Consider the following 15,410-nt stretch of genomic DNA (forward strand, 5'->3'; position numbering starts at 1 on the left):
CTTCTTGCTGTTAGCCAAGGAATAATACAATATACTAGCAAAGTGTGCATCATATTCCCCTCTGGAAGCTCACCCATCGCTGCAACCAGATCAAGGGCTTACTCCTTGAAATCTGTGTTGTAATAATGACCCATGTGAGAGTTTCATAGTTTTGTGTTACTGCAAGAGGTGGCTTCCCTGGATTAAATCCTGTGGCAGCATGAGATAGCTTTCAACAGAAAGAGAAAAAATGGGTTCCATTTTATGTATTCTACTGATGCAGATGCATAGGGTCAGATACTCAGCTGAGAGAAATTGATGTAGCTTCATTGACTTTAGTAGTACTACTCTGATTTATACCAGATGGGGGGTTGGCTGTCAATCTGTATTACACTATTCATGACAGAAACAAACATGTTCACACTAAAATATTAGAATTTTAGATGCACTTTAATTACAAGAGAGAGAGAAGGTTTTATTTTACAATGCACGTAAATTCATATAAGTACTTTTTGTCTCATGGATAGCGTCACCATTTAATTATATACAGCAAATACCAAACAGTGGCTACAAAATACTGTATTACCACAAATTATCTACATGAATAGTTGTCTTTGATACCAGACAGCAGGTTACATGGCAATTGCTTCTGTACAGCCTTTCTTTTGTATATTTTAAAGTGCTTTAGTAGCCAATAGAAAATGGAAATACAGACTCCAATTTTATTACATTGGTTAGAAATGGTAGGGCTTGGTTTTAAAAAATTAATTTACTTGCAAAATGTAACTTTACTGTTTTTCTTTTTAAAAAAGGCTTAAACTGTGTTCTGTATTTGCTTAAGCTCTTCACAGATTTAATAATAATGATTTACATTTTATATAGCTCCTTTCATCCTGAAGGATCCCAGAGTGCTATACAAAAAATGAGTATTTGGATGAGTCTGAGATGTTGCTGACTGCACAGTTGAAAGAGTTCAAAGAGAATGTATAAAAACACTGTGCTAGCTCTGAAAAGATTAACAATGTACATAAAGTCACAATGGGATTTACAGAAAAAGCTGCGGTCCCTTTATTGTTCCATTTTACAAGCAACAACAATTCAGGGGACCATCAAAACTTCCCAAATGTTTTTCCCATTACTTCTTCCTGAACAAAGGAGAATGCATTATTTTTATTATTAAAATATTTTTGTATGTTAAAAGTGGAAGAGGAGGTTAAGGTTTGGGTTTTTGAAGTGAGCATTGAAAAAAGTGAGTAATTTTCCATTAAAATGCTAGAAAGGGTCATACTTTTTTGAGAAAGTTATCTGCGTCACACAGGTAGCTTTGATCTTCTTTGTTACTGTAGCTAACTTAGAGATGATTTTTCATATAAAAAATGTATGTATTGTAACTGATGGAAGAAACCACCATTATAAAGCACATTTCTAGCTGAAACTGTTCCAAAATATCCCTAGGTGTGTTGTATGCAATTCTGCTTCCATTTATTAGAAAATCACCTCCATTAAGCAGCCTATATTTGCCCATCCCTTGAGTTTTTGCTTCCAACCTAATGCTACTGTAACCATTCAGAGCAAAACTTGGGCCATCTGACCCCAGTAATGTCCAGTAGCCCCCTTTTAGATAAATGTATATATTCTGGATGAATATGTATATTTTTGTACACTGGAGCATGGTAAACCTCCATTTTCATCTGACTCTGCCTGCTGTTAGGTTTCATGCTCCTGTAACGTGCAATGCAGAGTTGCCATAGTGGCAAATCACTTTGATGGATCTTAAAGCAAGCGCTTTCCTTCAGGGGGAAAAAGTGTGTCCTACACATTCCCCACAAACACCCCTTGGCACTGGTGTTGTGATTGCTTTGAGGGCTATGCAGCAGGAGACACTCTCATGGCAGTGGTGTGGCTTCAGCTTCCAGAAGTTCCAACTGAAAGGGAAGAAATTGTAAATACCATGAGTACCTCATTGATATCCCCTCCCAGGTGTTTCCTGTAAATGTTTATTTGGGTGAATTTACTCAGCATTTGCTGCTACTATCGCACTGTGCAAAGCTGAAGGCAAGAATTTCCTTTCAGTTTACATCATGAAGGTAAAGGAAACTACCACAGAAATAGAGGTTTTAGCCTCAGGACTATACCTGAGAAGATCTTTAAAGAGAAATATGCACATTCCTAGTTGATCTGACTCTGATTTCAACAGAAGTGTAGTTCTTCCACTTAAAACCTCTTGCTGGTTCTCAGTAACATAAGGTGGCAACAATTGTGTTCGTTTATTTTTTTACCCACATATTTGAATGGGCTAGAACCTCAGCTGGTCTGAATCAAATAGTGAGTTATGTTGATTTACACCAGCTGAGGATCCAGCCCAATATGTTTACAACAGGGGAATTAAAACAGAGAAACGTCTACTCCATGTCATACACTATGTTACCATGTTTAAACTAGAATACATTACGTGTCAAGCACATAATGATGGCAGTTTTTTTTCTATACTGAGAATCCTATGTGAATTTCATTAGTATGGAACAACTTTGGTCCTTTCAATGCACTTTTTGCAGCCATTGCTGAAAAGTTAGTGTTCTCTGAGATACATGAGCATCTTCTGAGATTTTTGCTTCCTATTGTGCCAAATACAATTGTCACTCTGCTAAGTTAAGAGTTTTAACTTTTTTAAAGTTCCTCTGTAATAGTCCAAAAGTTCAGTTTGAGATTGAAAAGATGGGAACTAAACCCCCTGCCCACAAAGCCCCAATAGCATATACATATAGTAGAAAGTTACAGTTTTCATGTGATCAGTCTGCACCTGCACAGAAGTGCACTACCAACAATTTCAAGAGCGAAACCTGCCGGTTTTTTTCTCCTTGAAAGCCATTGATCATTTCTATGCTCTGCCAATGGGCTGCATTTTTCAGTGTTGTAGCAAGCTGAAATCAAGGCAAAACACCTTGCAAGTGAAGTGTTTGTTGCTAAAAAAAAGTAGAGCTCCTGATTAGATTTAGACCACTAGCTAAAGTGGCTTGAAATAGGAAAAGAGAAGCTCTCCCTGCACCAATCACAGAGGAGGAGGTGCTTCAGAGCAGCCCTGCTCACCCAAACGAAATGCAGGAGAGGAACCTCTTACTTTTCTTTCAGCAAGGAGGTGTTTTCTTTAACTCCTGGTTTAAAATAAGATATGATCTAAAGTCAAATCCAAGTTCAAGTTCAGGTTTAGCAGTGTCAAAATTTCACAAGCTTTATTTCATTCATTTATTTATTTATTTCTGCAACTCTGTGGTGGAAATTCCACTAGCAACTACTTAGTTAGAAATGGATTATAATCCTCAAATCTGAATATCCCTATGCTTTGGGGAAATGTGCATCCAAAAATGAATGTTGTGGCTTACGCCCATCTCTAAGTTTTACAGATCAGATAAAGCTTTCCATTTTTCATACACTAATGAACACGTATGTTTCCTGATCATTTAGTTCATTTCATACTTTTAAAAAATAGTTTCAGTAAATGCATGCATTTTTATAAGATAATCAGTTAGTTCCAGTCCATCGAGTGTCATTTATTCTTGATTTTTTTCATGAGTAGCAAGCCAAACAGATTTGAGAATCACATATATTAGAGAAAAAGTAATGGGCTCATTTCTAGAGCCACTCCATGTACAACAGCTATCGAGCTACAGAATAGGGGCCAGTTCTAAAGATCTGCTGAATATAGCAATAAACACACACAAAATGACACTTTTCTGCCAACAAGGTTATTTAGGAGTATTCTGTTAGAAAAAAACACTATGTTTTATAGTAATTGAAGTATGCTATTATTTGTAGTGTGGCTATGCCCATTCTTTAATAATATAAGGCTCAGCTCTCCCTTAAGATATACAAAGCAGAATTTGATCCACAGCATACTTCTGAGATGGTGCAAAATAATTTAATGGGAAAAAAGATGGTGGCTACTCTACCATGCTAACACTGGGCATAATGCAAGGGTGGCATGCTCAGCTCCTGGGAGATGAAGCAACTTGTGCCACTCTTCAGTGATTCTCCCTGGAAGACTGAAGGGATGGAGCTGATGGGTTCTGAAGTGTGTAATTGTTTAAACCTCCTTGGTTAAGGGAAGCTTGGCGCACTTTGATTTTGTTTGTCTGTGGGGCTGTATGTAAAAGTATAAATGCACTTACAGTGATGTGTAAGTGAGGAAGGAATAAAAAGTGAAGAAGAAATGGAGGGCTCCTGAGGAAATCCCTTTCCCAAAATAAAACTGCTTAATGTTAAAGTACTTTGGACTCTTCTCTGAGTGACCCAACACAGGTTTGGAGTATAAAGGAAAGGCCAGACACCTAGCTAGTGTAAATGGCATACTGGCTTTTTGTCGAATTTAATGGGACTATTCTGGTTAATATTAGCTAAGAATCTGGTCCAAAGATTTTAAAACCAGTTCTTACACCAGTCAGGTGAACACTATCTGCAAGATTCTGTTTCCTAGGTTAAAATCTACTTGAATATTTTTCTGCACCAAAGATGCTAATGATCCTATTGTTATTGAAAAAGACCTTTTTATTATTCTTTTTTGCCAGCTGCTGATTATCTTAACAAAGATCAGCTGTTAATGAATTGTGTTGATTGCTGAATTCTGAAACGTCCAATTCATTCTGATGGATTTATTTCTAGCTAATTGATGAAGTCATCACCACAGTATCTGAGCACCTACTTCAATGAACGCAAGTGAGATTCTGCCATCTTTTCAGAACAATTCAACGAATTGTCACTTTCTGACACACAATTCTTTGTCAAATTCCCAAGAAGCTCTAGTGTCAAGCACTTTGGCCTTAATTTTGCTGGGGTTCTGAGTGCCCTCAGTTCTCATTTAGTGGGAGTGAAGAGCATTCAGTCAGCACTTTGTTAGGGCCCTGTCTGTTCCACTGAAAATGATATGAATTGTGTTGAGCAGCCTAAGGGCTGGTCTACACTGGGGGGGAGAGGGTCGTCGATCTAAGATATGCAACTTCAGCTACGCTATTTGTGTAGCTGAAGTTGAAGTATCTTAGTTCGACTTACCTGGCCGTCCTCATGGTGGTGAGTTGACTGCCGCGGCTCCCCCGTCGACACTGCTTACTCCTCCTGCCAAGGTGAAGTACGGGTGTCGACTTGCGGATCGATTTATCGCACCTAGACGAGATGCAATAAATTGATCCTCGATAGATCAATTACTACCCGCCGATCTGGAGGGCAGTATAGACGTACCCTACGGAATTAGTACTCATACCAAAGGCTCTCTAAAGTCTTGTCTACACTAGAAAGGTTTGTTGGTATCGCTATAATGACAGTGTTCTGTCAAACCTCCTAGTGTACTGTAGATGCAGTGGATACTGGAAACAGAGTGCTGCTGATTAAGGGCCCGTCTACACAAAGACTCAGGTTTGCAGCAAGTTGGGGAGTGAATCTTTCCTGCACTAGCAGGTTTTGTGGCCTTTTTCTTTTGTACGTGAATTGTAAAGAAGACTCAGAAGATCTTGAGGTTTATTTTTCTGCTTCATTTCTTTGATCACAGGAACATTTAATGTTTTTCTTTCCCTGTTTAGCTCCTTTTTTCCCTGGGAAGACTCAGATGTGGAATAGAAGCTCTCAGACCTAATTAAAAGGGCACGAGTGTTGAATAACTAACAGAAGAGCTTCTCATCCAGCAGTTTGACAATTGAATTAAATAGATGTCAATAAAAAAAAACACAAAACAAACCCCAGCCTTTTAAATTGCTTGAATAAAAATCTCTTCCCCCCTCAGTAAATTTGATTTCCTTGGTATATGTGATGCCATAAACCTACTAGTTCTTTAAGGCCAGACTTCACATACAAGTTGTACTGCTTTAATTAAACCAGTATAGCTGAAGTGGCACAGACATGTCCCCCCCAACAAGTGTGGACACGGTGATACTGTCATAAACTTGGCTTGCATTGTAATAACTTATTCTTCTATGGGAAGGGGTTACAAAGCTTCTTTATACTGGCAGAACTGTGCCCACACTGGGGGTTGCACTAGTATAACTATATTGGTTAAAAATATCACATCTCCAACCAACATAGTTGTACTGGTACAAAAACTGTGTGATGACTGGGCCCAGGCTTGCATAGACTTCCATGAAAAACAGAGCCTTTCAGAACTTCTTCATACACCATAAAGAAGCAAAAGGATTGCACAAATATATTTTCTGCCTTTGAAAGTTACCTTTAAAATGGGAGGAGCATAGGGATATCTATTTGGCTTACCACCACGCACTAGTGGTGTGAATAGAAAAGTCTATGATCCTTCATCAGTCAGTTACAGAATGTTCATAAGTTGCAAACATTCTGTAAGTAAGACCATTCAGTTTCTTTCTCTGGTGTACTCTGTATGTGTGTGCATGCGCGTGCACAGCCACACACAACCACACACACACACTAGGCCTGATCATGCAAGGTACTTTTGAGAACCCCCTACTTCCAAACTTCATTGGGTATTGTGAGCGCTTAGCTTCTCACTGGATTGGGTTGTATGTATGTGTATACCAGCTGTAAAGATAAACTAAGCTACCTTTTGATAGCTATAATTCAGTAAAGACTGTAACTTCGGAACACATGTCATCTCCAGGAGGGAGGCCTGAATCCAGAGATGACATCTCCACTGCTAGTCATACCTGATGGTTAGTCTTATCCACAGTATTGGCAGTGGAGGCATGATCACGAGTGTTTTGTCGGATGCGGGTGGAGTTTTGTTGCTCAATAGTGGAGGAAGTGGGAATGCAGAATTCTCTGAAACATCTTTTGAAGTTTTCATCTAGAAATGCATAAAGGACTGGATTAAGGCAGCTATTTGTGTATCCTAAAGCGATACAGAAGTGCCAGGAGACTGTTTGGAATGTAGTTTCTGGAATATTGATCAAGGCTTTAATGATGACATAAATGTGGATGGGAGTCCAGCAGACAATGAACACTGCCACCACTACAAGGACCATCCTTGTGATTCTCCTCAGGTTCCTATCCTTCTCTTTGGAGCCAGACAGCATTCGGACACTCTTCAGGCGTAAAATCATCAAGCCATAGCACACGGTAATGATCAGGACTGGCATGATGAAGGCAAAGATGAATACACAGATTTTCAGTAGGTTCTCCCAGTACCAAGCTGGGTGAGAGAACGTAAGTGTGCAGTCAATGGAACCTAAAGTAAAACAAAATTACAGAGAAGAGTGAATGGTTCAGTGTTTAACTTGCTTTGCTTTAGTCTCTTCCTCCCCCATCCCCCTGCCCCACAACACTGTATAGCACTTTGATGCAATTTTATAAAATGAGTAGCTGAAACAAAACAGCTTTGAATGGCTGATGCATGTGTGTTTACAGCCATGCAGATACCTTACCACAGGCCTGTACATCTTCTGAAGAATGCAGTGTTATTGCTAGAGATTTGTGATGCTTTCGTTAGAAAGCCAAAAAAAGGATTCTTGCTTTGTTTTTGTTTGTCAAAAAGTTCACTTAAGGTTTGCAAACAAACAAACAAACTTGGGCCAATTTTCAGTTTCAGCATGAAATCTGATGAAATAGGGCAGTTTAAACAGTGTTTTGTCTTCAGGGTTTGGGGGTTAAAAGGACAATGAGGAAGAAGGATGGTTTCCCAGCTGTAGAAAGCAGCATGAAAAAGACACAAAAGCAAGAATGGGAGGAGGAGACCAAACGGAGCAACAAGATGAGTGGGTGAAGCACAGGGAGTGACAGGAGATGAGTGCAGGCAGGGGACCTCAAAAGTCAGGAGAACTTCGAATTTTATGCAAAATGAGACAAGACGGCTTTGGAGGAATTTGGGGCTCAGTCCTGAAAGGTGCTGACCTGCGTGCTGTCCTGATCCAGCAAAACACACAGACACATGCTTATGCACACTGAAATCAATTGGACCATTGTAACAGGGCAGGTTTGCAAACAGTCTTGGACGCCTCTTTATTGTCAACACCTCTGTTTTCATTTGTTTCCTCCACCAAGCCATCATCAAAATTCCTGTGCAGCACTTCCACCTACAGTGTCCTTCAATCCTCAGCCCTGTCTCCAGGGCGGAGGAGAAGACAAAGCAATCTCACCAGCCAACAACCTGGCTTCCCCAGGGCCCTGCTAGCCCTCTCTCCTCCCTTCGCACTTCCTTCTTTTGGTTTTTAACTATCTTTTTAGCGCATGGGATAGTTAGCCTCATAGCTCATCAGCTCATGGTTTTCTGCCCCCCAATCAGGCACTAAATACTTTCCCCAGAGAAGCCTTAAGGGTACATCTATGCAAGGATAAAAAAACCTGTGACTGGCCCAAGTCAACTGACTCAGGCTCACAGCTGAAAAACTGCTCTGGAGACACAGGGCTCGGGCTGGAGCCTGAGCTCTGGGACCCTGCAGCCTGAGCCTGAGCATCTACACAGCAATTTTTCAGCCCAGAGCCCGAGCCCAAGTCAGTTGGCCCAGGCCAGTCACCAGTTTTTTTATCTCTGTGTAAAAGTATGTCAAGTGAACAGAGTGCTGGGCCAGCTGCTAGCTCCCAGCAGTCTGTCACAGTCACCTACACACTCACAATAAGCATGTGCTTAAGTCCATCCCTAGTTACTACAGCATTTAAATTTGTGCTTAAAAGCTGTGTTGAATCAGGGTCAGAGAGGTCAGCACCTTGAAGGTTTGAGGCCTTAAAGAAGTGCATGGATGCCCGAGGGAGGGAAAGGAAGATTAATTTAGTTGCTGATTGTTAGAGTAGAGAGGCAAGAGCCCAGGAGACTGGAGAGGAGGGGGTTATACTAGTCTTATTAAACATGGATAATAATATACACATTCAAAAACATAACTCACTGGCTGAAATGATCAGTAAGATGTCATCAGTCAGATCAAATGTGATAAATATTTCCACTGAACGTTGGGAGTGAAGGTGATTTTGTGTGTTTATATGAAATCCAAAATGGTAGAACTCAAGCGTTACTATAAATATTTTTGATAGTGTTTTCTTTGCAATTTTACGTATTTAACACACATGAAATGTATTGGCAAGGCAGCTCTTCTTCTGTTATCCATGTGAAGGCAGCAGTTGCAATGCAAGATTTTCCACACTGCCCTCATACCATAAAATGGGTCTCTCCACACCTGTGGATTGTTCAGATTTCTCTCTCATTTGTGTTATTGCTACACATGGAGTTCTTAATCTGCATTTCTACTTGCGTGTTTAAATTATTTTAACAATGCCGACTCATGTGTTTAACTCTAAATTGTGACAATAATGGTGGCTACGTTTGTTCCAATGTGATGTTCCTTTCTTTTGTTTGCACTGGATCTACTTTTGCATTTGCTAGAATTATTATGCAGATGAGTTTTCTGTGTGGCACCGGTGTTGTTTTGGGTAATATTTCCTGTTAATGTGCTCGTTAAAAAGAAATTCTGAAGTGCTAATATGCTATTATATTCTGGCATACGAGGAAAATATAATGTTTTATATTATGGTGAATGTAAATCACTAGGTGGGTGTGCTTGGTTACAAAAATAGGTTCTGTAATAAAAACGGAATATTCTTATAAAGGAAGAGTAGGCAAAGACTGGGTTGCATTGTAGGTGCTTTATATGTCATGGGAGAACTTTATTTACAGCATTTCTGTGCATCTAATGTGTGTGTGTGTGCGCGTGCGTGCGTACATACATACAGCGAGAACAAAACTCTTTAGTGACCTAAGCCAAAGTTCTCAAATATCTAAAGATAGAAAGTGGCATACAACCCCTTCCATATATAATATACACAAATTTTTTTTGCAGCTATTACCATAATGCAAGTTAACATAACACCTTACAGTTTCCATATGAGCAGAGATTAATAAGACTGGGACTTTTCAGCTTGGAAAAGAGATGGCTAAGGGGAGATATGATTGAGGTCATAAAATCATGACTCGTATAGAGAAAGTAGATAAGGAAGTGTTGTTTATATTTCTCATAACCCAAGAACTAGGGGTCACCAAATGAAATTAATAGGCAGCAGGTTTAAAACAAATAAAAGGAGATATTTCCTCACACAATGCACAGTCAACCTCTGGAACTCATTGCCAGAGGATGTTGTGAAGGCCAAGACCATAACAGGGTTAAAAAAAGAACTAGATAAATTCATGGAGGATAGGTCCATCAATGGCTATTAGCCAGGATGGGCAGGAATGGTGTCCCTAGCCTCTGTTTGCCAGAAGCAGGGAATGAGTGACAGGGGATGGGTCACTTGATGATTACCTGTTCCGTTCATTCCCTCTGGGGCACCTGGCACTGGCAACTGTTGGAAGACAGGGTACTGGGCTAGATGGACCTTTGGTCTGACACAGTAGGGCCATTCTTATGTTCTTAAACCATATCTTCAGATTGTATGCAGTATCACTAAGCTAACTCATCCTCTTGTATCTATAATCCTATTCTTTCTATCATCCTTCCTCCCCCTGCCCCCGTCATATTTTTACTTAGACTTGATCTGCTATTTGGGACTCCTGAACCCCATGAGGAGTTCCAATAAAGTCAGTGTGGGCAAATCTGTTTGCAGGATTAGACTATAAATGCTTTTGTTTGTACTAGTGGTGCCCTGCACACTTTTTGATAGTTAAGGCTTGATCCAGTGCATTAAGGCTCTATCCTGCATCTTTGAAACCTGTAGGAACTTTGTTACTAGCTTCAGTTGGCTCAGGATCAGATCCTAGGTCAATGAGAGTCTTTCCACTGATTTCCTTGGGCTTTGGATGAGGCTCTTAATAGGTCAATAATAATTTTTCTTACATGAAAACTGGAAGCATATTTTAAGAAACAAAAGCCCTTGAAAATATGTTCCTTACTTGTCAACTATAGTTTGTGGACATCTCATGACATGACAGGCTTCATCTACATACGTGTTCATCTGCAGTACTTGGTGTATATTTTGTATAGATAGATTTTTGATTTTTTTGGAGGGGCAGAGTAGATGTGGAGGATAAGACTTTATACCATAGAATCAAATATTGTCCTTATGGAACCCACCTGGCTCCAAAGGACTTGCTTGACGATAATGGAATGCCTCAACATTCATAGGTTACAGTGAATGCTAAAGCTGTCCAACATTTTTCTGAATTGTGACGAAATATCAAAAATTTGAAATTCAAAAAATAAACAGGAAAAATTTAGAGAATTTTTAAGAAATTCCCCTGCCTCCCCCACCACACCATTTTTTGACCAACTATAGTGTTGGTTGAAAATACAATTTGAAATTCAAAAGATTTTGAATTTTGAAACAATTACCATTCCCCCACCCCCAAATTCACAGTTCCCATCTTATTTCCTGCATCAGATTTAGTGAATACACTGCTGCTTACATACACCCTCTCTTTTGTCAGCCATACCACAGATCTCATTTTGTTTTCTCCCGAGATGACAATCATCATAGGTCTAGAAACCAAACTATACTTCATATAGAAAGCCTTTCTATAACATTACTGAATTTGTGGCAGGTATTATTTTAGACATGTTGAAGGGGCCCGATGCTGCTTTCATTTCTACTAATTTCATCCTAATGACTTCTCCTGATTTATACAGCTGTGAGGTCAGAATTGAGGCCCAAACCTCTAAAATAAAGAGAGACAGTGCTTAGGTCTTAAGAAAGAGAGTGAGCATTTAAACATTCAGTTTAACTCAATCCCTGTTATGAAAGTCAGACTCACCGTGCCTGTATTTTGTGGTTGCCATGAACATAACCGGCAGACCTATGGTTGAAGAAAGAATCCAGTTGCAGACATTGACAATTTTGGCATTTCTGGGGGTGCGAAAATCAAGAGCCTTGACTGGGTGGCAAACAGCTATGTAGCGATCCACACTCATGGTGCAGAGTGTAAAGATACTTGTGAACATATTGTAGTAGTCTATGGATATAACAATCTTACAAAGGATTGTACCAAACGGCCATGTTCCCATCAAGTAATTCACACTTTGGAATGGTAGAGTACTTGTTGCTAGGGCATCTGCCAGGGCAAGGTTGAAAATATAGATATTGGTGGCAGTCTTCATTTTGGTGTACCTAGAAAAATCAGCAAAGTGGGTAAATGAACACAGCTATCAGTATTAAATAAAATCAATACCAGAGACTTACCTGTAGGAAGCATCTTTGAAACAACAGTATTGGCTTTGAGATTTTCAGATTCAATTTATTTAATCAAGCAACTGTCTAATGCACAGGCTTCAAATGAAATATTTTTAAACACCTCTATGAATGTTTGTAAAACAAAACGAAGCATTGCTCTAATAAGTGACAGTGCAATCTAGGAGAAAATTTGCCGAAGAACCATTATGGCTGAAGCACAATTGAGACAACAACTGATTGAACAAATATGTGGTACATAAAAATGGAGACCTAAATCATATATATTGTGGCACTGCAATGGGCCAGATTCTTGGTGAAGAAGTAAACAAAGAGAAATGTCCAATATGTCTAAAAATCCAATTTTATTTTAAGAGTTTTTTGGCCTGCTAGTAATTTTAGGAAAGTTATATTTAAAACTTACAATATTAAATAACAAATTTACTATAATTATGTTACAACAGTGGAAAATGTAAGACAAAGTCATATCCTGAGCTGGTATGTTGGTCTGAGTGACTTACATAATTAGGAAAAATTGAATGAGAAGAGAGCTGCTGTTAATATAAGGACTAACTCTTTACAAGTGTAGTTAGTTTTAAATCTACCAAGTACGTTTCAATCACAGCAGAACAGGGAGCATTTTTGGGTATTTTTTTTGTATTTTAATTTGAGTTAGGCCTGGTCTGCACCTCAAACTTAGGTTGACCTAGCTACATTGCTTGGGGCTGTGACGAATGTTGTGCCCTATATGACATAAGTAGGCTGACTTAATCCCGTAGACACAGCTAGGTCAATGGACAGAAGGATTCTTCCAGCTAGCTCCAGTCTTTCCAGTGGGTGGATTTACAGGGATGGTAAAACCCCTTCCTTTACTGTAGCAAGTGTCTATGCTATAACTCTCCAGCAGGATCGCTGCAGCGCTATAACTGTGCTCCTGTAATACTTGTAGTATAGATGGACCCTTAATATTGCTCTGAGTGGTGCATTAACTTCCCCTTTGTTTCATTAACCTTTGTGAACATCCTATAGTTTAGTATTCACTAAGCCATTTGATACTGCATGAGGTCATTGAGTCTAGATGGTTTGCAGAGGTAAAATGAAACTTTCTCTCTCAAAGTAAGTTTCAGGCTATTCTGCTCTGGAATTCTGATTGCTTCCTAGGTTGTTAAACCCATTGTTTGTCCAGTTCTCAGTGGGTCATATGATTTTTTTTTAAATTAAACTCCTTTATGGTCCCACAAAATAACATATAAAGTGCCTTACCAAACAGAAAATGTCTTTACATTTTAAGGACTGATTTGTAAAAGAAACAAATTACTAAAGTTCTTTTTAGAAGGCCCTCCAGGGAAAGACATAAAAGATGTAAAAGAAGATATTCTGTGTTTCTTTCTCTTGCTTTGCTCTGTTTAGAAGTTTTAGTGAACAGCAGCTGGTTGTAAGGAATTGGCAGCCACTATTAACTAGTTTAGGCAGATTTGCACAACTGAACATGGTCTCAAGAACTTCATTGAAAACTTCTGATCTAGCAGAATATCGGAAGCAGCTACTAATCTCCTAATTTTCTCATTTTATAGCACTGTGTATCTACAGCCATAAGCAACCTACATTTAATGTTTTTGTTTTTTTAATAGTTTTCTAATAGTTTAAAACTAAAACAGCAAGCTGTTGGTATCATACTCATATTGCTCTTTTGGGAAATGATGATACATAATTCTGTATCTAAATTATAAACCTAAGCACAGAATGCATTCTGAAACAAAAAAAGTACCCAGGCTGCTCATTCTACTGCCATTCCCCACTCTGCCAGGACAGAATGGTGAGTACTTATGTTACTCAACAAACATAAATGTGATCAGAGAGAGACATAGGTTCTGTGCAAGATTCTTAGAGCACCTATACTTCCTTCCTGTGGAGAGGTACTTAGATGAAGCTGCTGGGATCCTAAGTGATACTGAAGCTGTTGTGGGAGATTCCATGTGGGAGAAATTCAGAAAAAGCCAGAGCTATCAAAACAACAAGTAGGGAGGAGGGAGAAAAAATTGGCTGGTAAGTGATGGTTTGCTGGAAGGAAAGGGTTAGTATGTGCCTGAGAGCCAGTTAACCAGCTTGCTTGCACCAGAGGGTGGGCCAGGCCTAATTGGAAATAAATCTCAGCTGGGGGAGAATATAGCTTGTTGCCATAAAGAGGTGGGTGAACCCACCTGACGGAAGAAGACCCACAGGAATGGAGGTGGAAAGTGTTCAGTGTACTCACTTGTGTATGTACTTGCTGCAGCCTGAAAGAAGACTGAGATGGAGGAAGGAGAGCAGATAAGCTACTCCAGGGGTGACAAGGGTCTTGAGAAACTGTAGTCTCCATGAACCCCTGAGTGAGGGGAGGAGTGTGCCAGCCCCTGATAAGTGGGGTTGTTGAGGGAACAGGAGCCCAAGGCTTGGGGTAGGGGCAAACTATAGCAGATGAAAACTACTTGTGAGGAAGAGGTGGCTGGCTGAGCCCAACTGAGCTGAAGGTTTGGTTTTCTATTTATTTTTTGTTGGACTTTGGTAAAGGAAGCTGCACCCCTGACAGGGGTGGGGCTCTACAAAGTGGTTTGGCTGAGGGACAAGGTAACCCAAAGGATAGGGGATGGGAACTAAGGTAGCACCTCTGCAATGCCACATCTGGCCACAGGGGGGCAAGCTGGGACAACATGCCATACCACATAAAAGGGCTTTTCTACACTTTAAATGCTGCAGCTGCACTGCTGTAGTGTTTCAGTGAAGACACTATCTGTGCCAACAGGATGGATTCTCCTATCAGTGTAGGTAATCCATCTCCCTGAGCAGCGGAAGACGGATCGATGAGATTTTTCACACCTCTGAGCAATGCAGTTATACTGATCTAATTTCCTAGGGCAGACCAGGCTCAGATACTTTCATTCTTGCTGTCTTTGCATTATTCATTGTCAGTAGGGCCTTAAAAGTTCGTAGACTGTGAATTATTTCATTTCATGAACTATATAAACCACTGATGGAGGATCTTACTTGATGCACTATGTAATCGTCAAATATCTAACTGACCTGTTCTTAACTATAAAAGAAGCAGAGCCTTCATGTTTACTGAAAGTATTTGGCTCTCAAGGGCCTGATCAGGTCTTAAATATCTGTCTCTACTGTACATTTTAAAGATTATATCGGGGTCAGCAACCTTCAGCACATAGCCCATCAGGGTACTACCCCGGCGAACCATGGCCACTGGGAGTTGCAGGGGGCCGCACCTGTGGATGGTCAATGTAAACAAAATGTCTTATGGCCCACCAGCGCATTACCCTGATGGGCCGTGTGCTGAAGGTTGCCGA

At 39.9% G+C, this 15,410-nt stretch overlaps 1 protein-coding gene across 2 annotated transcripts in view; it reads right to left on the minus strand.

Moving 5' to 3' along the window:
• Positions 1-348: 348 nt before the first annotated feature.
• The window catches only part of OPRM1 (opioid receptor mu 1), a 38,139-nt gene continuing 23,077 nt past the window's right edge, over positions 349-15,410 (minus strand). For both annotated transcript variants that reach the window (XM_050949790.1, XM_050949789.1), the window contains exons 2-4: positions 11,660-12,012; positions 6,636-7,156; positions 349-1,904 (exon numbers count right to left, since the gene is read on the minus strand). In XM_050949790.1, coding sequence (XP_050805747.1) covers positions 1,866-1,904; positions 6,636-7,156; positions 11,660-12,012 — 913 coding nt within the window. In that variant the 3' untranslated portion in view covers positions 349-1,865. The remainder of the gene's footprint in view (positions 1,905-6,635; positions 7,157-11,659; positions 12,013-15,410) is intronic.

The sequence above is a fragment of the Gopherus flavomarginatus genome, chromosome 4, assembly GCF_025201925.1.
Source record: "Gopherus flavomarginatus isolate rGopFla2 chromosome 4, rGopFla2.mat.asm, whole genome shotgun sequence".
Taxonomy (NCBI): domain Eukaryota; kingdom Metazoa; phylum Chordata; order Testudines; family Testudinidae; genus Gopherus; species Gopherus flavomarginatus.